This window comes from Mugil cephalus, chromosome 7, assembly GCF_022458985.1.
Source record: "Mugil cephalus isolate CIBA_MC_2020 chromosome 7, CIBA_Mcephalus_1.1, whole genome shotgun sequence".
NCBI lineage: Eukaryota > Metazoa > Chordata > Actinopteri > Mugiliformes > Mugilidae > Mugil > Mugil cephalus.
The window spans coordinates 18,697,003-18,721,550 of NC_061776.1; the positions used below are offsets into that span (position 1 = coordinate 18,697,003).

Consider the following 24,548-nt stretch of genomic DNA (forward strand, 5'->3'; position numbering starts at 1 on the left):
GCTTTTCTTGTTTGTGCGCGTCCACGGAGATGCACGCGAGGGCGTGGAGTAGATGGTCATTTTCTCACTTTGCAATTTTGTGATGCAAATGAGATCACAAAATGTGAGAGATTAGACTGCCTCTATCTTCCCGAGCTGAAACAGCTGTGATGTCGCTCACACCCCAATTGCCAGGCAGTTAAAAGGAGGATGCCTCAGACGCAAAGAGATGAGTTTATTGGAGAGACAAACTGTTTATGGCCTTAACGCACAATAGAATGCGCGCACACATGCAGCGCGTAAAATATGCATGTGAGCAGCCTAAGCATGTGCACCTTGACGGACCGTGCAGTCATCTGTCTGACCCCAGGGTGAGGCAGTATCATAGGCGCTGTGAAGCTGATGCAGTGGTAGAAAGATGCACTGAGAAACGAGCAGACGTGTTACCGTGTTAATGAGCACACAATGTGCACATGGATGCACAAAAAATAAGCCGCGCCTCAGGGGAGGAATCAGTAAAGTTGTAAAACTGAAGATGCTACTGTGAGGTATATGAGTGGTTTGTACATTGAAAACAACAGCAAGATATTTTTGTACATGCTGCGTGTGGCTGATGTATCAACCAAATCCACATGATGCAGCCACCTTGGCCATAATGTAGCGTACATTTTATGGCACCATAGGCAAATTACTGTAGCGTTTGCCACAGGTAAAGCTCCTCGGCGGTTAACTATTACGCTGCTTCTTTCCCTTTCAAACATCTGGAAAGAATTCCTAGAAAGGGCCAGTTAAGCTCCCAAGAGCCCCCACATCAACACAGAGAAAGTCTGCATTAAGGAGTTTATTTTAAATACCTGTCATGGGATAAGGGCTACCTTCTGACAGGTAAATAAAGCAGGCTTGCATGTCTCCTGACCCTATAGCCCTTTTAATCTTGCAGAATGACTCCCCGAGGTCCAGGCTCTGAAGGTCCAGTACCCAGCAGATGCCGAGCTTCTTAGATCCTTCTGATTTCCCTGCCATCAGGTCTGTGAGCTTCAATGCCTTTTTGAAGTGCTGATTTTGTTCTAAGGAATCCCACCAAACCCCGCCACCAGATAAACATGGCCCCCTTTGTGAATCTGGAGCCTTAGCGTACTCTATATCTGTTGGCTTTTAAGAAAATAAGCATTTCTTCAAATCTCCAGGCACTAGGCTTTCAGCTTTGTTTCATGATCACATTAGCAAATAGCCCTGTCTACTTTTTGACACGGAGGAGGCGGTTAATGCTGGGGTAGGTGTGAGTTCATACGGCAGCTAGTGATGAACTTAAAGTTTATCCAAACACTGTGAGAGTGCGTGTTGACATTCCTTCATAAGAAGAACAGCGGGTGGTAGGCATGTCCAGGCTGTGTGAATACAGTGAAAGCAACAGTGGGTGTAGGGAGAGCGAGTGTCAACATCACAAGCGATTGCACCAACCCAGACGTGTTGGGTATGAAGCATCTAGGAGGTTGCCAATAAAGTAACAAGTTGATCCAATTAGAAACCTACTGGTTTAGCGGCAGCTCATAGCCTCACACTGTTCGAACCAGGCGTGTTCGACTGTTCCTTTCTGTGTACCAGAGGTAAAGGGAGGCAATTTGTCGCCAATTGCTTGACGTCTTCTCTTGGCATAGGAACAGAGAAACAGTTAGGTAACGTCTCACTCCTTCCAACATCTTCTGTCTATTTCATCTCACTCTATCTAACACACACACACAGGAACCCATTCTACTGTCATTCTACACATTTATAGAAACGTGGTCTCCAGCAGCCATAGCACACTAATCTGCTTTTGATTCACTCTCTTTGTGGTGGGCTGAATTATACTGTAATCCAATCAAATTTTTTTTTTCCATGCTTGAGATGCCCTGTTTGCGGCTTAGCATATGTGATTGAATAGGTTCCTATGTGATCAATAGAGCTCATTAAATGTCCCTGTGGGCAGTTGTCTTACCCGGGGGCTCTCTTAGATTGCTTTTTACCTGCTGTCTGCTTTGCCTTATAGCTTCAAGTGGTTCTAACTTTGTTTACGACATAACTCATTTTCTAATTAAATTCCTCTATCCTGGCATTTGCTCGCTGTTTTCCTAGATTGAGGTATCCATTTGGTTACCTCCTGTGGGTGTTAGAGGGTTTTTGGTGTAGCTGTATGTTTGGGATGGGCGGCCGTTAGACGGACTTCCAAAGGGAGGCCGAGGGAAACAGTGGCTGCACCTGTTGTTCCCTGCCGTTGCTGTTTGGTGGGGTTAGCACCTGCTCGCACGGCTGCTGTGTGGCTGTCTGTGTGGGCAGCAAGGATAACAGGGAAACCATTCACACCCGCTCAGACTGCTGTCTGCAGCCCCTCTCCCTAAATGCTCGTTCACTCTGCGCTTTCGGCTTCGTCGTTCCTTTTACTGTCTTTTTACATTCCCTGCCAATCCCCCCGTAGCCTACAGTAGATCTCTGATTGCTATCTGCCACACTTTATCCTTTGTATGCCCAATCTGTCTGTCTGCCTGCTTATCGTCTCTCCATCTCCTCCTCTCTACTGCTCCTTTCATTTTTTTTGTCTCCAGTCAACTCTTTTTTTTTTTTTTCTTTTAACACACAGAAACACAAACATAAACCACAGCAGCTGGGAGCTGTTGTTGGCCTTCTGTGCAACTTGATAGCTTTTAGTATGAAGGACGAAGTTGTAAACAGCAAATTATGTAAAACTGCTAAATCGCTTCAGTAACGCTGGAACGGCAGTGATGCAACTTAGGCCATAAAGGTTGTGAGTGTACAGGTTGGGTGTTGGGCTATTTAGGTGCAAAATTAATGTAACTGAACAAGATTATTTTGAATGAAGAACAACATTTAGTTTATCCACTTGAGTATTGTCGGTATTTGGATCTGTAGTGAAAATAGCAGTGATGTAATAAAATACAGATTGGTGTCCATGTTTTTTTTAATATATATATATATATATATATATATATATATATATATATATATATATATATATATATATATATATATATTTATTGTAACTTTCCTCCAATTGTTTACTCTGTGCATGCGCATTTAACCTGACACTCCACTGTGAGTGAGTAATGACACAATCAATTGGTTTTATGGCTTTCAAATCATCACAAGTGACCTTTACTCTTTTTAACAGAAAACCTTGAGCAAACATTTAATAAAAACAAACCATTAACTGACGCAGATGTGCAATAAAGCATGTTATTATGCGCCTCGTTTAGATCGCGACCTGTGGTCCGGGTTTGATCCAGCAAGGATCGCATATAAGGCATATTGCAATGCAGTGTTTGTAAAGGTAGCTCTTTTTGTGGAGACATCAATCAAGGCGATATGCAACACGTGAAACAACAATAAAATGCAGCAAAGATGTGCACATGCTACGCACATGTTAATAAATTCACAAACTTGCAGCAGACACAAAGACCAGCTCCAGTCCACAAAGGTCCAGACGGTGCCAAACGCACATCCACTGGCAAACCCGGAGGACTAATAATGCAGCATCACGTTTGGTCGCACTAATAAAATTGCGCACATATACCTGTTCGTCCTGTACGCTCTCACCCGTCTCGCTCACACATATCCATCTCTAAATCGCACCATTTGGCACACTCACCGCACCAGATGGCCAGGTATGGGGGGCTGATGCAAGTGCCAGTCGCCAACTCGCCCTCTCCGGTCGTTCTTTTTTTCCCCTGATGGATACCACAGCTATCGGTATCCGAAGCGTCTCCGAAACAACGCTACTCAGCCGCACCTCACCTGTCTCTTCCCTCTACGATTCCTGCGCGTCGCCGTAGCATCACCGTTTACAGAGCGCGTCCAAAAACGCCCAGTTAACTATAAAAACGTCTTCGCCCCCGTGCAGACGGGGCTCCGTGGTCTAAACGTGCAAACGGCAACCTATTAAGATTGTCTGTGATCCAGATGACGTTTACTTTCCCGGTGGCCTTGTTCAGACCCTTGCAAAATTCCAGATCGTGCAACTGCGGGCAGTGGCTATTAAGCCTCCTTCTGTCAGGGGCACCGGGGCAGTAGTCTGCACTTGGTCAATCTACTGCTTTTAAAATGAGCAGTCAGCAAAATGTAATCCCCTTTTTAAATTTACAGTGGCGAGGTGAAATGTCCAACGCAGAGCAGGCACGGTGACAACAGGGGCCCATAATTCACACCCCCTGAAACACAGTCCTGCAGTGGATCAATGATGAATGGAGGACCTCTCTCTCTCTTTCTCTCTCTCTCTCTCTCTCTCTCTCTCTCTCTCTCGCCATCACACACACACACCCACCTACCAACACACACCATACACACAAACACACACAAAGCCGTTATAGAAAAGACTTTTGATGATGTTAGGGGAATATGTGAAATATGCCCTATAAAGCTGTACATACAACATCAACAAGCAAAATTTTGCACAATAAACAAACACACAGGGCTAGGTTTTAAAACAGCAACAACACACGCCTGTGATTAAAATGAATAATGACTCACAAACTGGGTCATTATCTGACTTAAATACCAACACTTTGTTTCAAATGGGAACATGCGTCTAGGAAACTAGTAGGTTAAATGCAGAATACAGATATTTGGCAACATTACAATTTATATATCAAACTGTATAGACTATGATGAAAAGTAATATGCGTCATGAAAGTAGATTAGGATCCTAAGGCATCATTTTGTTTGTTATATACATTAGTAAGAGTAAATTTATATATGTAACTACCTTACACATTTACTCACTATATGTCAATGCAAGTTGAAGCAACATACAGCCATATACACAAAAAAGTTAGATTTGATCTCATACATACATTATCTAGTCTAAGAACTCACATAAATGTGTCTAAATACAAACATCAATAAGGCCGATGTCTGCTGTGGTAGAAGTTACAAATCTACTACCAGAAGACAATAGAAGTAGGTTGAATGGAGGTGGATCAGTGTGGCTACAAAGCGTGCAACAAACCTGTCTTTCTTGTCTGCGAGCTTGGGGGCTGGGAGGCTGCTCATTTTGGAAGTGATATATAAAGATGATATTATGCATTCAAATAACAGGCAGTCTCTAAAACTGATGCAGTATTACACATCACATTGGCCCAACTGCGTAACATCCATAGAATTAGATGAAATAGGTAAGCTAATATATACTTTATATGGCAGAATAGACACACTGAATCTTCACAGACAACTTTGACTATTTCATTAACAAATGTTTAATTTTGTTTTTGAAATGTGTTGTCCACACGTGAATCCGGTCAGATCTGTTATTCATGTCTTATCAGTGATGACAGAATAAAGTACCTAAAGCTTATTTACCCACTATAAATTAGTCTATTGGAGGCTTCTATCCCCAGTTTAAACCATACAGTATCTGTTTTTTTGTTTTAAGTGCAGCGTATATGAGATGATAATAGATTATTCCTCGCATATTGTGATAAAGTTTTGAAATGGGATTACGCCCTTGCGTCACTTCCGGCTGTAGTCGGACAGTAGTAAAAAAATGGTTGTCATGAATTTCAGCTAGCTAGCCACCGACAACTGTCAGTACACTAGAGTAAAACCATCCATGTCAAGACACAAGAAGGATTTTCGAAGTCTTGTGCCGCTTCTGTGTACGTATAGGGGCACGCCAGCCTCCGTACCAACCTACTGTGAACCGGTAAGTAGCTAGCTCTGAGGCTAGCCGCCGCTAGCCGCTATCTCTGCTAACGATAAGTGATGAACATCTGACTGGGAGCTGGCACGAACCTGTACAGTGACTAATGTCCAGCAATAGCAGCGGCGCGGTCCACATATATATCGCCATGTGCATGTTTGCGGCGTTAGCCCGGTCCAGTTATCTACCCAACATCACAGGCTAACTAACACTAGAGGTGAATGTAGCATGTAGCTAGTATTAGCATATGAGTCGCTCTGTGTGTGTGTGTGTCTGTGTTGGGGGTTGTTTGTTGTAATTAGTCAGCCTTGTCCACGGCATTTAACTCGCCTTCATTCCGTAGTCAAGATGTTATCAACCGTAGTTAATAAATGATGCTCACTACGTTGGAGTTTTGTCATAATACAGCTTATAATAACTACAAAATACATTTAACCCTTATAATAAATCAGCGTTGTCATATTATTTGCATTAAGCTTATCTCTGCCCGTGGTGCCAGGATACTATTTACTTTTGTGCGTGGTGCCTGTGAAATTTCATTTGCTTTGTTTGTTTGTGACGAATCAGTGACTATAGCTCGGATGCATTAAGGCTGTAGAGACAGAGCAACTCGGTGCCTTCATGCCTTTGTTACCATATGTCGCTGTTTACAGTGTCTCGCTGCATGACGAACATTTTCATGTGTTTACTTATTTATTTACTTATTTGCTCTTTAAATTCTAGATTCAGCTGGCTCAGTGACTAGACCAAAAGGCTTTGGCACCATTGTGTGCCAGTTGAGTGCAAGACCTTTAGGATTTCTGAATCCAGGTACGTCCATAACAGAATATGTGCACAGTGTTTCAGCCAGACGGGGGTTTAGCAGCTCAAGGCTCCCAGGCTCAATTTCTGTGAGCTGATTATAGCGTTTGATCAATCAATCGATTACTTGCTGAGGTGAACCTGTCAATACTGATACACCATAGTGTCCTACTATCAGTACGTTTGGATTCAAGGTTCAAGTCGTGTCGAATCTTGAATCTAAACTCACTGATAGCAGGACACTATAGTGTATTGACAGGTTCACCTTTAGACTATAGTTTAAACAGTTTCCTCCTTGATTAAATATTTGGCCCGTGTTCTGTGATGTGCTGCATCTGTTTGTCTTCTCTTAAGCTTAACCAGCCAAATGCAATATGTCATAAATGTGTATTTCATTAAAACTCATTATTTTTGTGACATGCTAATAGAGGTGAATCATTTTTCCTTTCCCCTTGTTATTCTTACATAGTTCTTCTGCCACCTCATTGCTTTGTCTTTACATTTCTAACAGAAGATGAACGGTCTGTCCATACGAGAGCTATGCTGCCTCTTCTGCTGCCCCCCTTGCCCCAGCCGCATTGCAGCCAAACTGGCTTTCCTCCCCCCAGAGCCCACCTATGCTCTTCTCCCTGACCCAGATCCAAGTTCTGGAGCTGGAGCTGCTTCTGGGTCTAATCCCGCGGCTGCTCTCCCTTCTCTTGGAGCTCCTGGACTGCGTTCCCGGCTGAGCACTACTAGTGGTGGTGACAGGGGAGGTGGAGGAGGAGGAGGAGGTGGTGGTGGGGGTGGGGGAGGAGGAGGAGGAGGAGCAGCAGCAGCAGGAGGAGGAGCAGGAGCAGGTGGAGGAGTTGGTGGCACCAGCACCGGAAGCAGCAGTGGTGGTGGAAGTGAGGGCAGGTGGAAGCTACATCTCACAGAGAGAGCGGAGTTTCAATACTCGCAGAGGGAGCTGGATGTAACGGATGTATTCCTGACCAGGTCCAGCCGAGGGAACAGGGTTGGGTGTATGTACATTCGCTGTGCTCCCAATGCCAGGTGAGAGACACACCACCACTGAAGCACCTCGAGACTGAACAAATGTTTAGAAATACGCCCCAAACTTTTTGACTAACATCATTCTTCTTTCTCTCCCTTTTGTCCTTTGTGTTTTAGGTTCACAGTGTTGTTTTCCCATGGTAATGCAGTAGACCTGGGCCAGATGAGCAGCTTCTACATCGGCTTAGGCACACGCATCAACTGCAACATCTTCTCGTATGATTACTCAGGCTACGGTGTTAGCACTGGCAAACCCTCTGAGAAGAACCTCTATGCTGACATCGATGCTGCGTGGCATGCCCTGCGCTCCCGGTGAGAACTCAGATGTGTTTCTATCCATGCTAGCTACAAAATTAACAGCCCACCAGCGCCAAATGTCTATCGAAAGCTTATTAGTTGATAAATCATAAGGTTCACTCACTTCACTGACCATCAACTTTTTGTGAAAATAGCATTTGTTTGGCTCAGTTTTACATAAACCTTTTCCATGCTGAGACCAAAGAACCCTCTTTCTGACCAGTCAGCCGGTCCAGTCACAGCTAAACAGTGGCTCAGTATCAAACAAGCTGATGACTGGATGTCTCATACTGTCCTCTGTGTACTGTGATGTATTATAAATTCAATTGCTTTTCTAGCTGGCTTCTCTGTCCAAGCTCCAACAAAGAGCACCCTGAAAATGATGTTTGCACTTCTATCCCCTTTCATTGTAAATATTTGGGGAAACTCTGCGTATCATGGCAACTAGTTCAAGCTCTCTTTAGCTTCCCAAAAATGAGATTTTCATCCCAGTTTGATCCAAGCAAACATACGCACAAATTAGCAGCCTCCACCCGTGGTAACTTGGTAGCTGGTGTAACCACTTTGCATATTTATCTGTGTATGCTGGATTACTGTGCGTTTAAATGACAGTTACAGCAAACTCAGTAGCTGCTGTAACTCAAGATGACACAGGCCTCCTGCATTTGACAGCTGTATGTTTGAGAGAGAATTCTTTTAGGTTGAAACGTTCACCACACGCATGCATACTCAGGGCAAAGCAACTAGATACTACTGGAGTGTCCCCTTATAAACTACTATGCATATCTTGGTATTTTTTTGTTGCATTTGAAACACTTGCACACACAGATCATTTAATCTGGGATAAATGCAAACTGGAAAAGTAACCAGTGCCTCACAAACAGCAGAATTTATAAACACCGTCCCTGATCCTGCAGACAACCCCTCCAGTAGGTGGGGCAGTATGACATACCGGTGTTAATAATAGCTGGTAATGTATATGTTTAATTAAAAATATTGTTGCTGCTTTTGGCATCTAACCTTTGGAGAGTCAGTCAGCGAGCTTTGATTTATGGTTCTCGTCAAATGTTAGTTATTAACATGAAACACAGGGCTTGTTGTTCTGGCATGTCTGACTGACAGGTTTGCTGAACCGTGTTAATTTCCATATGAAAATTTGCATTCCTCTATGGTGCGCTGGAAATATTAGCACAGTATAATGGTCCCTTGTTCCAATATTTATACAGACATCTGACTTCTTGTGTCTCAGGTATGGCATCAGCCCTGAGAATATCATCCTGTATGGACAGAGCATCGGCACGGTGCCCACAGTAGACTTGGCGTCACGGTTTGAGTGTGCTGCTGTGGTGCTCCACTCTCCTCTCACATCTGGCATGAGAGTGGCCTTCCCTGACACCAAGAAAACGTACTGCTTTGATGCCTTCCCTAAGTAAGTTCCCTCCCTCACACAGGAATTACTCAGCTGGACAGATTTGCTTTTGCGAATTTAGTAATTTACAGTGAAATCTATTATACAGAAATATGGCAAAACTCTCTTGTGGTATAATTAAATTTTCTGTTGTCCGTCTATATGTTCTCAAGACACTTCTCTTAATAGACAGTGAATGTTATGGAAGTAACATAGTCTGTCAGATTTACTGAATCTCTATTTATTTGCAACCCTAGTACTTGTTGTCAAAATAACCCTCAAGTCCACCTTTTAACTTCCAACATTTTGTTCATTTATTTCTTCAAATTAACTTTTTTTAATCATGAATGAAGAATCCATTTAAATTTTGGCCTTTTTACCCAGTGACACTATTCATCACATAAGTTAAGATTTATTCAGCATGGCACCAATACGGAAGCCCTAAGTGGCCGTGCATTCATACATATTATTTTCTCCATTTTCCTATGATCACAAGTTCATTTCCTCTGTTTTCTCGATATCTCGAGTTATTTATCTCGTTATTTTGGAAAAACAAAGCTTTGCTTTCTCGAGTTCTCCAGAAACTAATGTTATCTAGCAAATATTCAAGCACATAACAGTGGGCCCTATTACATTAGGCTGTTATTATTACTATTACTGCATTATTAGTGTTAACTGAGCTTGTCTTCCCGATATAATGAGATAAATAACTCGAGATCTCAAGAAAATAAGAGGAAATGAACTCGTAATCAAGGGAAAACGGAGGCAATAATATGTGAACACATGACCACTGAGAGCTTCCATACACCAATAAGGAAAAATATTTTTTACTGTATTCTGCCATGAATTAACATAGATGGCGTTGAATTTGTTTTACCTTGAGTCGATAGTGTTGCTTGTAATTGGAAATGCAGCAGACTCGATGTTTGGTTACTGGTCCATATGCGCCAAAATAAAAAGCAGCTTCCCCTGCTAGCTGCTAGCATCTGCTCTAAAAAGTCTCTGTTGTTTTATATAGAAAAGATCTGTGGCTCCCAGTCGCTAACCAAACAGCAACAAAACTCACTGAGATTGTCTTAATACTGACGCTGTTGTCGCCTTTTGAGGTTGGAAGGGTTGTGGATCTTCGTCTGTCAGACTTTTTCATTTTTAAAAAGCATCCTTTTTATTAGATGCCTGTTGAATGAGTTTCCACATGTGTGGACATCAAGGTTAGGTGTGGATGAATGTAAACATTGTGTTGGTGTATTCCACCCAAGCTGACGCACTATAATCTAATAACAACACAACAAACCTGCTGCTGGTCAATAACCAGTGGTCAGTATGGTGGATTAATTGATCACGTTCCCTTGTTTTTCTCCAATTTTCCTCCAGCATTGAGAAGGTGTCAAAGATCCCATCTCCAGTTCTCATCATTCACGGTACAGAGGACGAGGTCATCGACTTCTCTCACGGCCTCGCCCTGTTCGAGCGCTGTCCCAAGGCCGTGGAACCCCTCTGGGTGGAGGGAGCCGGCCACAACGACATTGAGCTTTACAGTCAGTACCTGGAGAGGCTACGGCGCTTCATCAACCAGGACCTGGCTGCACAGCACGCCTGAGAACAACAAACAACAGCCTCTCCGCGTTTGTGCGAATGAGTCCGCGTGTGGCGCGTGTGCATGCACGTGTGTGGAAAAAGAGTACGTTTGCATGTTTGAGTGAGCGTGAGTGATGTTTAGGCCTAAAAAAAAAAAAGGATGTGTGATTTTTGTCACATCTGTGTGTCTTTGAAGCAGCACACCTTCAGGTTAAACACAAACACAACCCATGTTCTGTTTCCGGTTTTAAAGGTGAGAACATGTTTTAATATTTCATTAGCTGTATCCATCCGTGTGGTGGGTCGGTGAAACACTACAAACGAGAAAGGAGCTCGAACAACTTGACAAATGCAGTTTTTAACGTGGGAAAAGTGATGAAGTGCAGCTTTAAAATGTGTTCATTGAGAACTACGTCAACGTGCTGCAAAAAAAAAAAAAAAAAAGGCACACAGATGTCATGATGAAGTGTGACACGTTGGTGAGTGCATGATGTGAGCGCGTGTATTCATATCTCCATGGACCTGTGACACCTGAATAAGACGCGCTCGTGTGTGTGCGTGTGCGTGAGTGCTGGTGGAAGTGAAGGACATCCTGATGACTTGGACGGCTGCAAGTGGAGGGGGATGATGGAAACTTATCAATGTTTTTTTTTTTTTTTTCTTTTTGTTATTGCGCGTGTATGTATGAAGAATACCTCCACAGCTTGACCAGCTCTCACTCTCCAGTGGACAAACGTCTGGTCAAGCGCCTCCCCCCTCCTCCTCCTCCTCCTCCTCCTCCTCCTCCTCCTCCTCCTCCTCCTCTACTCCTTGTTTACTTGTTAATGGACATCCATCTGACTGCCAGGGCGTTTCCCAAGTCGTTGTCCAGCTAACACTAACCTGCTCCTTTAGTGTGGTTTGGGGGTCCATCTCCTGTCCTTCGGTGTCAGCGGAAACACAAGGACTTATCTGGAATACTGTCGTAGCTTGCGTGGCTGTCGGGTGTCTCACGTTTTCACTAATTTCTGATCGCGGAAAGGCCGGCTTCCACGTTATTTCCTGGCTGTAGCCTTTTAATATCCACAGGGTTGCAGCACCATCCGACAGAGAATCATTTTTGATTTCTCTGCGTTTCTTTTTTTCCCCCTCACGCAGCCCTTCTTTTTGTCTCAACTACAGGGGTTGTGTGGTGGACATGGAAGCAAGTCTTTCAGATTCATCCCAAGAATATCTGTGTAAATCCAGTGAGCGTAGAAATCGGCTCTAATTAGATTGTTTGGCTCTAAAGAGAAAGCTATAGCTCTTCAGTGTAGTAATTGGTGACGTTAAAAAGTTAAGAGTGCACTGGCTTGATGGCAGCAAGAATAATTTTAAACTTTTTTGGAAATGTTTGCTTTTCTACTGGGAGTTCAATTGGAAGATTTGTGCCACTTTTCTATAGACACTCCAGGAAGTTACTGCACTCAGACCGGACATATTCCAGCACACAACACCTCGAGAAACAACAACGTGCCAGAAACAAAATACTTTAGCATCTTTAAAGCGGTTGTTAGGTGGGTGTTGTCCCTCATGGACTGCCGAGTTTACTTTTGGAAGAGGTGTCAGTCTTCTAATTTAATCCTCAACAAGAAAGTGAATTTGCACGTATCCCACATTTTACATTCAAGTCTGAAGTGAAGCTTTTGGATGATTATTTTCTCCCTCTTCTGATGATCACTCGATGCTCTGGTTGGATTTGGACACACTAAACGATTAAGGACACAAAGAAGCTGCTAGGTTCACCAAGCTAATACATCATCGGGATCATACTGATAATCTTACAGCACAAATTGTTTTCAGAGTTACGTTTCGAGTGGCGCTCGTCTCCGGGATCAGTCAGCCACCGTTCATAATCACCCTCAGCACATCTTTCTTCTCGTGTTTTTTGTCTCGATGTATTTAATCCAAATGTGTTCGTCGTAGTGTGTGGGGCCATGGATCGTTTGTTTCAGAACCGTGCGTGTCCGTGTTATGACTAATAATGTGATTGGGATCAGGAAGGGACATCATGCCCACTAGCTCCGTTTCGAACCTCTGTGGCCCTACGTGTACAGGAGCTCTCTTATGGGTGGCAGCACACTTCATGTCTGACACAAGCCATGTTTGAGCCTCTCACTGTTGGTGTGGTGCAGGTTCCACCACACATACCTTTGCACATCATCACACACACATCCAGACACAACATATACACACACACAACACACACATACTGTAGTTTACAGTACATTTACACATTTATATATATATATATCAGATCAAGCATGACAAAAGCAGGTCTTAAGTTCAGCACTATTGTACAAAGCATCCAAAGTGTAATAAGGGTATAAAATGTAAGTCTCTGTGTCTTCTTCATTATTATTGACTGTGTTATTCAGGCCAGCATCAAAGATACAAGTGTCCTGTTTGGATAAGTACCAAGAGGCCCTGTGTTCAGACCTGGAGAAAAAAAAAAAGTACGAGAGGGTACCTGCTGCTCAGAGATCCATCACTTTCAGTGGTAGTAGCTGCGTTTTGTTAAAGGGAACATTCACTGAACTAACACTGGGAGGATAACTCCAAGAGGGTCTCAGAAAGCAGCGGAAGCGTCGCTGAACTCCACTCACTTCCTGTCCTCACTTTAAACAGGGAACACCCCCATTCTCATCCTGTGCTTTGTGTCTCTGAAATTTGAATAATGGAAATCTGTTACCTTCTCGAACCAGGCATCTGAGCTGTTATTGCCTCTCTCTGGAAGTGAACGGTGTTTTTCTGGACAGGTCGAGTTATCAGGGAATCCACATTTCAGTCGTCGGGGTTAAAGAAACAGGCTGGAAACTTGCAGTTTTATCGATGCACCACTATAGTTGACGTATATTGTATCCTCTGGCCTTGAATGTTTATTGATGGGGGTGGGGTGGGTGGGGCTGAACAGTGCAAACTGTATGCATGTCTGTTGTGTTTTGCAGAGCAAATGACGGGACATTATCTATTGTGTAGTCTATGTGAGGGTAAAGCTGAGCTCATGGCATTGGAACATTGAAGCGCTTTTTAAAAAAGAAAAACGGGACATTTATTTGAATTTTTTTATCGCTGATACTAACTGATGTATTGTTGAGTTTTGTGCTAGAGTTTGAGTGGGGTATTGGTGGGGGGGAGGGGGGGGGGGTTGGGGGCGGGCGGGTAGACAATATTAGTGGACTGTTTATATGGTTACTGTACTTACCTACTATTCTATTCTTTGTATTATGATTTGTAACTTTATGTTGCTTTTTTTGAACTGAAAATATGATGTAATGAAATTAATTCATGGGACTGAATCTTGACCTTTTTATGGACAACAAAATAAAATCACTTATGTACAAAAAACGTGGAACCGAGGGGATTGGTTTCAGGCTGTCGTTACATTTTTAGACGGCCCTGAGAGGCAGACACAGAATTTCAATACTTGCGCATTTGGATAATGTGGCTCCAGTCGTATTGATTGGGAGGAGTGGACGCTGATAATGCATATGGATTTTATGTTCATGAAAAAAGTATGGAAAACAGCTTATGAAATAATTCAGTGTATTTACATTAATTAATTATGTTTAATCCTGACCCATGTTTTATTTAAGCTGAAACAGTATTGGAGCTCGATCATTTATTTAAGTTTAAGAAAACGCCACAATTTATACATACTTTTAATGCACAAAATTGTCCCTTTAAATTAGTAAAAAGTCATGAAAAATGTGTCAAAACATGTATGAACCCAGGATATGACAGGATTATCTTGTATTTATTGATAGGACAAATGATCAATAGCAGAAGGAGTGTAACACTTCAGTGCATGTTCATATCCAATAAGAACAATTGAACCAAAATGCTGCCAGTTCATCGGGTTTAATGGGAGTGACTGCCCTCTGCTGGCTGCTTATTGTCATTAATAGTCTTTTTTCTACAGCATGCCAATAAACTCCCAGCACTCAAACTGCAAAATGTGAACCCTGAAGCAACAACAAAGTGCTTCTTTTAATAATCGTGTTAAGAACGTCTCCCGTGTGCTCTCGCTGTTGTGTTGATCCAAGAAAATGACAGCCAGGACTACAGCAACTTCTGCTAGCTGAGCTCAGCTGTTCGGCGTCCAGGAAATAAACATGGCTTCAGCAGGCTGTCTCCATATGGCTCTGTGCAGGAGAGCCTCCCCTCAGTTTTTGATCCGTCAGCAGAGAATCGATGTGCTCCTCGCAGAAAACATTGTCCCAGTAACGCTCTGCCAGCACGAGCAGCGAGCCGTGTAGTTCACCGCGTGTGGCCTGGTTCAGACCTGAAGCATCTTTGTGCTGACCCGCATCATCTGCAGGACGTCGATCTGACGCGGGGCTTTAATTTTCACTGCGAGGGGACGTGGTGTGGAATGGCGAAGAATTCATCATCGAGACGTTCCACTGAAAGATGTGTTGTACATAAAATGGACTGAGATGCTTTTTTTTTTTTTTTGTTCTAAACTAAATGGGGATCAGTGTAGAGACAGATCTTAACAGAGAGGTGCACTGCACTGCATGACACCAAAGTGAGTTCCTGGTAGGATTTGTTTTGAACAGCTCGCTGGATCTGGCTACATTCATTGCTGCCTGGTAAAAAAAAAAAAAAAAAAAAAACAAGAAAAAGAAAAGATAAGAACAAGACAGAGGTGAAGAAAGAACTAATGCTAATTCACAGTCTAAAAATGTGTTCAAAATAGGAATTAAAAATATAATTTGACAGATATGCTAAAAATACCTAAACTCTCATCAGCTCTCATCATTATAGATACAAACAGACTTTTGGCTCAAAGTAGAGCAAATTTTATTCAACTGAAATTATTTCAAATGGCAGGATGTCAAGTCTGTAGCTCTGCGTCATGCACTCACGTGGCAGCTCATGAACAAACTCATCCTAATACAAGTGTCCTGCTCTAAATCCTCCTTCTTGATTGCGCCAATGTTCAGTCAATGTCAGAAAGGTGGTGATGCAACTGTGTCATCATTTTGGAGGATGCGGTTTGTGGCGTCGTTGAACTGGATTGAATTTTTCTCTGATACGTCTCTGTTATTTAGCCTGGCCCACGGACTAAAGTGGGGTTGTCAGTGTAATATGCGTCGGTGCAACACAGTACTGTTCAATAGTGCTACAAACCACAGCCTCCAACATGGAAAAAAACAACCCTGGACACCATAACCTCCATGAAGCCAGGACTTTAATTAAAAACCATTTGTCTTTGCTGATGTACTTGAATTTACACTTTTGTATGGAAAATTTGAATCTAACCACAGCTCTTCAAATGAAACTGCAGCTCCTAGAAGAGCAGAGGTTAACGTAAACTAATGTAAAAACTCTTCTCACTTAAATATTTAAGTCAATGATCAGCTGTCATTGTTGCGCCTTTGTGGTGCATGACTTCATCTTCATATGCGAACATGAAACTGAATACTTCCTAGTGGGTGTCGCCATCCTGGTATGTGATCATTTATCTGTTCCCCCGGTTATTGTTGTGAACCAGTAGAGCGACATATCTTATCTGATCCACAAGTAATGTTTCAGAAAATCTACAAACTGGTTTGAGCCATGTCACGCTTTTTGTTTGTTTGTGTCTTTTTTTTTTCATTCACCAACAGATGTCCTTCTGTTACTTCTTTTCCTTTCACGATCGTGCGTCTACTCACTCTGTGTGCTGTGAAGTCAATTCGGTCAGGGATCCCAAACTGTTGAGCTGCTCTTGCAGCGCCACGATCCTCTGGCCGATGTACCCGGACGTGAACAGGAGCAGCACGAGCCTGCGCGACACATTATGCAGAGATCCATTATGCAAAGTGAGAATCGAAGGCTGAGCGCACAGCCCAAGATAAGGACGTGCTGTTCAGTCCTCACAATAAGATATCAGTAAACTGTATCTGTGCAGAGCCTGACTGAACATTTTGTGACAGCACGACAGCATCTCGGGGATTACAGTATTTCCTTGAGAGCGTTCAGCCGACGCGGTAAATGAACAACAGGTTGTTTTTTTCACATGAATGTTTCAACATGAAACAGAAACATGATGTCTTTTCATAGATAGTGTTTTAGGTGTCTGGGTGTTCCCACTGTTGAGCCTCAGCCTTTGTGCTCTCTCGTGCCAAAAGAAATACGCCTGACAGGCGCGACTCGAATAGGAGCTCAGAGGAAGTTTGAGAGAAAGTCAAGTTATTTTAACATCTGTGCTCCTAAGGGCACCTCTTTCCTGTTGTTTTTAACAGGTCGCACAAAACAATTAGCTGATTGCATGTGTGCATATTAAACAGCGGAACGGGAGTGCAAAATCTCTAGTAGCAGAAACGCAGTGTTCACAAATACCAAAAACGGTCCATGCAAGGGTTTTATTGTAATGCATGATGATTATTAAAGTTGCCTAAAGCTGTCAAGTGAAAAGAGAAAAAATACTATAATACACACAATTAAAACAAACAGAAACACTTAATGATAATAATACACTCACAGCATCATGTAGACGTAGAAGACCTTGATGAGAGAAGAGCATGCCGCAGTTCCCTCTGATTTCCTCTCGCTCTCCGTAGCTTCACTGGGCGTCTGAGGAAAGTCGTCGTCCAGGGGGACTTTGGGGAAATCATGATCCATGCTGTCGTCCAAACTGGAATAACTCGACATCTGCAGACAGGGACGCTAACAGTTACTGGTGGCCACCGAGCAATATTCACTTTTATTCACTTCACAGCTACAACGGGATCCCATGAGCAGCGGAGCCTACCATGTCGTGGCCGACCTCGTTCTCCGTGGAGGACATATGGGGGCTGCCGTTTGGACTGTCTCCCTGTATGAGACAAACACAAAAAGACGACTTAACATGTGGCGTAGTCTGTGTGTGCGTCTGTGTGTATGTGTGTGTGTGTGTGTGTGTGTATGTGTGTGTGTGTGTGTGTGTGTGTATCAGGGTGCTGCTTCCGTACCTGTGCATGCAGGCAAAGACTTTGGAGGAGTTTGTAACACATCTCACGGTTCCTCAGAGACACAAATGAGTGCTGAAAGAGGAGAACACGGGCAGGAGAAAGGGCCAGACATTAGTATGAAATCCTGTCTTGACAAGCTATAAGACTCACTGCAGGAATGCGAATCAGATTTTCCCTTTGTTCCATCAGTTCTGGTGCGGATGGACCCTCTTTCCTACAGTGCTTTGGCTCGTCACGGCAGAGAAAGCACGGCTATATTAATGAAGCCTGCAACACACTTAGGAACCTCTACTAATCTACACTGGTACACTCCGTGGAACCGAGCCATCATTAGCTTCTTCCGCTTTGACAAGGCAAAATGTCTGTTTCCTTTTGGGTCACAACAAACAGCAAATATAGCAAAAACGCGTCAAAAACGACCCATAATAATCCAGGCCTGTACAATTGTAAAGGACCTGAGAGGTTCAACCAACACAGTTATCTGATTACTGTACTTGTTTATTTAAATTTCATACGAGCAAGTTTCCAGGCCAGAAAGCTGAAGCTGAATCCAAAAGAATTTAGCTGTAGATTATACTTTACACGCGTGAGACGGAGCTATTTATGCACATTTGTGTGGCCCAAAGATGTGAGATGTAAATGTGCATCTTTAGCGGCTGACCTTCTCTCCGTCGGCAGTCTGGATGGACAGCATGGACAGGGCTGAGTGATGTTTCTTCACCTCCTTCACACTGGAGACAGGAAACACCACCTGCAACGTGATGAGACGATTCCCTTCTATTAGGGCCGCTTTTACAGTGTTATATGGCTTATTATATTTGCGTTAGTCTCAAAATGACCTGAAAGCAACAAGACGAAGAACAGCTTAACATTTTATTCTCTGTTCAGGGTCCTAACATAATATAAATATTCAGTCCTTGTTTAGCCTAAACGCCTGAAAATGAAAGTGAACTCCCAGGAGAGCTAATGCTAATGTTGACTCTTCCCTCAAACCTTTTGGGCTCTGTGAGGCTGTTCTGTTGGTAAGTTAAAAAAAAAGTAGGAAATGAAAGATTATATTTGGCCCCAACTGTGATTTACAGTCCGGGAGAATCCCACAAAAGCACCACTGCTGTTGTGACATTCCACACTTGATTCTTTTCCCCCCGTGTGACCTGAGCTTCCTTGTGTTTGAGAGCGTTACCTTGGTGTCTTTGAGCAGCACGGATGAATGGAAGCACACGTGGTTCTCAGAAACAAAGAGTTTTCCGTGATACAACACCTCCTTCTGCAAGGCACATGTGAAGGCTATAACGGAGACAAACACACACACACACACACACACACAGGCACAGTTTGAAGGTCTTATGCATCTTGTGAAATAAGCCGCTCCAATAAAAACACTCAAGCCGTGTCACCTAGACAACAGCAGCATGCGGGTTTGAGGCATTTACTAATGCGCTTCAGCTATGCATTCACTCCAGACCACTTGGTAAACAAGAGTATTAGGCGGCATTTAATCAGACAGCAAAGGCGTTGGGGACAAAGTGAGAAAAGGACACAGTGCGAAGGCATTTCCATAATCAATATCAGGAAATAAGTACCAGCAGCTCCACTCACTGTGTGTCAGGTTCTCCCCCTCAGGAATCTCTGCGAACAGCTTGTGGAAGCTTTTATTGCGTTTCAAGAAGTTCTGTTGGAGGAAAGTGAGACATAATGTGCGTTGAGTGAGACTTTATTTCAGTTTCAAGTTGACAGCAAGGCTGCAACAGCAGATACGTGTTGCCACTCGGGGGCAGCAGAAACAAGTTGGCATATTACACATTTCAGTTTGACAACAAACTGGTGCTCGGATGGATTCTCGAGTTTTGTTTCTTGAGCTGGTGTCCTGTTCTGTCTTTTAGGTCACTCATTTTTTTTTCTTTTTTTTTTTTTTAGTAACTCCTGAGGGAAATGTCTTGCTTAAAATTCACCTATAGTTGCAGACAGTTGCTAACTGTATCTTCTTCAAACTTTTCCACTGAAAACAAGAAGACTGATGCATTCACAAATACTTGAGAGCTGTGGGACTGAACCAAAAACAGTAGTTTGGGTTGGACGCATGAATGATAAAATAAAACTCTCTAGAAAAGACATATTAACCATATGCGTCCAATGAGAACTACATATTTTGGCATAGTTATTTGCAAGTTTATCACATTTACATCTCATTTGATCACAATGTTAGAATAAAAGGAATAATTCGTAGCTGTTTTAATTTCTTCCTACGCTACTGAGAATATGTGATCATATACACGGGGAACTCAAGCAGAAGCAGGACGACGTGAAGCAGACTTACGTGATTGTTGATAAGGCCATCTGACCGCTCAAGATTCTCCTCAGCTATGGTTTGCTCCCTGAGGACGTCAAGAATTCAGATGCACAACACAAATGAGGGTGATAGCTCAGCACAAGATTTTCGCCTGCGCTCTGCGTAATGTCGAAGGCCGTGACTACCTGAGGGACCGGCTGAAGTTGAGGTTGTCTTTTAGCTCCTGCATCTCCTGTCTGGCTTCGTCCAGGCTTTGGCTGTGTCTGTGTTTCTTGCTGCTAAATAGGCTGCTGCCTTTCTTGGTGCCGAGATGACCAGCTCCGTCCACAGTGCTGTCCCAACAGACCAGGAGACAGAAGTCAGGGTGAAGATCCACATTTTATGTCACGCACACAGGTGAGATCAGTGTAGGGCAGCTCGGATGAGCAACATGAGACAAAAACAGATGAGTTTCTGTCTAATAATAGTTAACTGCATATGAATAAAAATAATAAAAAAGGTTTGCTTATTCTTAGTTGAGCATCATTATTGTTATGTTCATTGTCAATGAAAGGATGGATTTAGTGTGGCAGCAAATAGGCCCAAGAAGTAAATATACAGTCGTTGATGTTTGTGGATTTAACCTAATAATATATAATATATATAATATTTGCTGTATGTGAAGTCCTTGTGAAAGCTCTGTGAAAACCAGCCACACTGACTCTGCTGGGCACAGCCTATTAGACGTATCTCTTTCTCTCTCCAAGTGATACTTTCACTTTTGTAAACCAGTCATCACATACAGAACCAAAAGCATACTGCAACACCTGGCGCTAAGACTGACGTTTGAAAACATAGAACACAGAGGATGTGAAAGGGACAGAAAAAGACGAGTACTCACACGGAGCTGTCCAGAGAGAATTTCCTGTTTTTCACACTCATGATGATAATTTGACTCTTCCAAACCATGCGCGCAAACACACAGACACACACACACATACACAAACGAACACACTGTTAGCTGTTGATCCCTTGCGTTCAGGTTCTGAACGTCACTGTGTGTGACTCTCTTGGATAAGTTACTGTCAGTGTACCGGCAGCAGGTGAGAGACAAAGACGGCCCACTCCGTGTCGGCCAATCAGCTGTGGAAGGTGGGATCTTTCCCTCACGCTCAACCAACCAGCGGATGCAGGTGGAAAGCGATCACGCTGCAGCTTCTGTTCCGCTTTGACAACTGTCACTATGGCGTTACCTACCCTGACCCTTTGACACACACCTGTGCGCAGACACACACACACCGAGTGCAAAACAGGTATGTGGACACTGCAGTCACGAGCGTGAGACAACGCGGTCGCGCAATGTTGTTCAGCATGCACAGATGCGTGTCAGACAGAAACAGCGAGGCAGGATGTGATACAGCAGTTAAAACAATAAACCACCATTGCGCCTTACTGTGACAGACAAATATGTAAAATATTTATATAAGGAGATCAACAATTGGAATAGCTGTGGAGCGTTCAACTTTGTGTCAGCGCTGTGCGGGGAATTTTCTTATCAATTTGTCAATCTAGTTTATACAGATTTTAGAGTCTTACTTTTCCTGATGTTTGTGCACAAAGTATTCTGTGGATTTGTGACGTACACTCACTGGCCACTTTATTAGGTACACCCGTCCAGTTGCTCGTTAACACAAATAGCTAATCAGTCAATCACATGGCTGCAATTCAATACATTTATTCATGTAGAGGAGATCAAGACAACTTGCTGAAGTTCAAACTGAGCATCAGAATGAGGAAGAAACGGGATTGTGATTTTGAACGTGGTATTGGTTTTTGGTGCCAGACGGACTGGTCTGAGTATTTCAGAAACTAATGATCTACTGGGATTTTAACACACAACCATCTCTAGGGTTTACAGAGAATGGTCTGAATATCCAGTGAGCAGCAGCTGTGTGGACTAATGCGTCTTGTTGATGTGAGAGGTCAGAGGAGAACGGGCAGACTGATTGGAGATGATAGGAAGACAACAGTAACTCAAATAGGAATGCAGAATACCATCTCTGAACGCACAACAGGTCGATCCTTGAAGAAGATGAGCTACAGCAGCAGAAGACCTAACCGGGTGCTACGCCTGTCAGCTAAGAACAGGAAACTGAGACTATAGTTCACACAGGCTCAACAGAATAGGACAATAGAAAATTGGAAAAACGTTGCCTGGTCTGATGAGTCTCGATTTCAGCTACCACATTTGGATGGCAATAACATGAAAGCATGGATCCATCCTGCCTTGTATTTACGGTTCAGTGAGCCACTGTACTCCAATGGCCTCCACTGTCACCAGATGTCAATCCAGTAGATCACCTTATGGATGTGGTGGATGCTATCATGTCAAGATGGACCAAAATCTCTGAGGAATGTTTCCAACACCTTGTTTAAAGTATAACACGAAGAATTAAGACGGTTCTGAAGACAAAAGGGGTCCAACCTTTCTCTAGCAAGGTATACCTAATAAAGTGGCCGGTGAGTGGCATGATTAAAAAAAACGAACGCAATTAAATCATTTGTTTCCTTTACATTTCTACTCTACAAATACGCCACAGTGAGTTTCACTTCACGCAATTGAAAAGTAAAACCACTCCTGGAATTCCTTGGTATGAAAACAACTGCGACTGCAGCACAGACAGCTTTGCTCGCCTGTTGAGCATAAGCTCACAGCTTTAATGACGTGTCTCTGCTCTCGCCAAGAGATCACATTTTGGATCAATAGAATATCAGGTTGTCAAAAACTCAGACTACTAGAGGAGCAGACGATACAGAATACGGTATGGTGACATGCCGCTGAGGGAAAAATACGTGTGGAAATACTAAAATGAACGATGAATGGCTTACTGCGACACTTTAATAGAACGGTGCTATTGGTGCTTTGCCTGCTTTGACAAGTAAAAATGTCAGCTGTGAAAACCTTTAGAAGATCTTCAATACAAATGCTGGGATACTAAATCTTGTATATTGGGTCCCAACAAACGACCATTGCAGATGTGTAGAAAAAAGTGTCAGATGGTATTTACATAGGGGATTAGTTTATAACAGGGATCTGCAACGTTTTTCAGGCCAAGGACCCCAAACTGATGAGAGATTAAGTAGGGACCCCCTACCTACTATATGTGTTCTATATTAAACTTGGCCTAGTGCCATTTATAAATATACATTACTATTAATATTTTGAATTCAGTATTAAACTATCCCTTATCCCTTTACTAAAGTATGTTGGATTAATTTTTATGTGTATTTAAATAAATTGAAATATATATAAAAAAAGGCTGTCTCACTGTCTCATCTAAGTAAGGAATGGACCCGAGTCGTCATTTGTACACTCGCTAACGAGGGCCGCTCAGATTGTCTGCAGTGAGACGAGCTCTGTGCCTGCACAACTATGGTCAGTCAGGTTTTAATTCAGTTTAAAAATATGCAGGTGAAATCTACTGTTCATTCATGCAGCATAATCCACACAGCAGCCAGCATTGTCGCTAAAACATGAGCTTAGTGAGTGTTTATTCGTTTGGGGCACGGCCACTCAGACTACTGTGACATGTCTCTGTGTGTGGCATTACATTTGTGACAGCAAACGTAACAGGTTAAGCACACAACAATAGTCTTACAGCTACAGCTGGAGGTGTAAAATTACCAGGCCTGTCTCAACACGTCCCAACACGGAATCACAGTCACTTTTCCTTAATAGCACGATCTTGTTCGATCTGTCTGAAAAATACATCCTTCTTTCTCTTCCTGCTTCTGTTTTTTTTTCTTCTTTTATAACTTGATAGCATGATAGGCCGTGCACGTGAGTTGTTTGCTTTCCGTGAGGAGGTAGTTGGTCAAGTGCGATAAGGAACTCCTATGGAATAATGTAGCGCCGACTGTCTTCATATCTGTTCGTATCAGACGGGTTATGCTCAGACAAAAATATGCGGATGAATAATTTTGCTGTCTATGAACTTTACTCTGGCGAAGAACTCATGACTGAAAAGTCGAAAGACGTGCAGGGCTCTGCGGAGGTCAGGGGAGTTTCATTACTGGTGTGTTACGTCTGATAGCATCTCTGGATTGATGGGCGTGCGCTGTGCTGAAGACAAACTGTCACTGCTCCAGAGAGCGGCATTCCACGTGTACACATATCCTAATCGAAAGTAGTTGAAAGTGTAGTAATTTAATATGCTTTCCTTGTTCCTTGTGAGACAACAACTCACTGATTAACAAATTGCACCGATCAGGCATAACATTATGACCGCCTTCCTAATATTGTGTCTCCCTTGTGCCTCCAAAACAGTTGTCACAACTGTTTTGCATCAGAGAATGGACATGGGCCTTCTGAGGGTGTCCTGTGATGTCTGGAAACATAATGATGTTATAAGTGGGGGTCTTTGGGTCCTACGGGTTGAGGGGAGGGGCCTCTGTGGATCATCCTACAGATACTTGATCAGTTTGGGATCTAGTGAATTTGGAGGCCAGGTCAACACCTTGTGCAGTTTTTCA

At 43.1% G+C, this 24,548-nt stretch overlaps 3 protein-coding genes across 4 annotated transcripts in view; 1 reads left to right on the forward strand and 2 right to left on the reverse strand.

Moving 5' to 3' along the window:
- LOC125010826 (semaphorin-6B-like) overlaps nt 1–4,189 on the reverse strand; it is a 28,161-nt gene extending 23,972 nt beyond the window's left edge. The window contains exon 1 of the mRNA XM_047589678.1: nt 3,623–4,189. The gene's annotated coding sequence lies outside the window, so the exon portion shown is untranslated. The remainder of the gene's footprint in view (nt 1–3,622) is intronic.
- A 1,298-nt stretch (nt 4,190–5,487) lies between these two features.
- On the forward strand, nt 5,488–11,212 carry LOC125010724 (alpha/beta hydrolase domain-containing protein 17B-like). Of its 2 annotated transcripts, none has more exons than XM_047589500.1 (6): nt 5,488–5,671; nt 6,392–6,478; nt 6,981–7,504; nt 7,622–7,816; nt 9,051–9,230; nt 10,584–11,212. In XM_047589500.1, exons 3-6 carry the CDS (start codon nt 6,984–6,986, stop codon nt 10,807–10,809), a joined length of 1,122 nt encoding a protein of 373 aa, XP_047445456.1. In that variant the 5' UTR covers nt 5,488–5,671; nt 6,392–6,478; nt 6,981–6,983; the 3' UTR covers nt 10,810–11,212. The 2 variants fall into 2 exon arrangements, with proteins under 2 accessions (XP_047445456.1, XP_047445457.1); XM_047589501.1 differs by lacking the exon at nt 5,488–5,671 and adding an exon at nt 5,816–5,885.
- Nucleotides 11,213–11,449: 237 nt separating this feature from the next.
- On the reverse strand, nt 11,450–21,092 carry LOC125010726 (GRAM domain-containing protein 2B-like). The gene is made up of 11 exons (XM_047589502.1): nt 20,917–21,092; nt 20,222–20,368; nt 20,064–20,121; nt 19,346–19,418; nt 18,930–19,033; nt 18,408–18,497; nt 17,747–17,818; nt 17,548–17,610; nt 17,278–17,447; nt 16,469–16,579; nt 11,450–15,397 (listed from the first exon to the last, which is right to left on the reverse strand). The coding sequence occupies exons 1-11, from the start codon at nt 21,012–21,014 to the stop codon at nt 15,388–15,390; spliced, it is 996 nt and encodes a 331-aa protein (XP_047445458.1). The 5' UTR covers nt 21,015–21,092; the 3' UTR covers nt 11,450–15,387.
- Nucleotides 21,093–24,548: the final 3,456 nt, after the last annotated feature.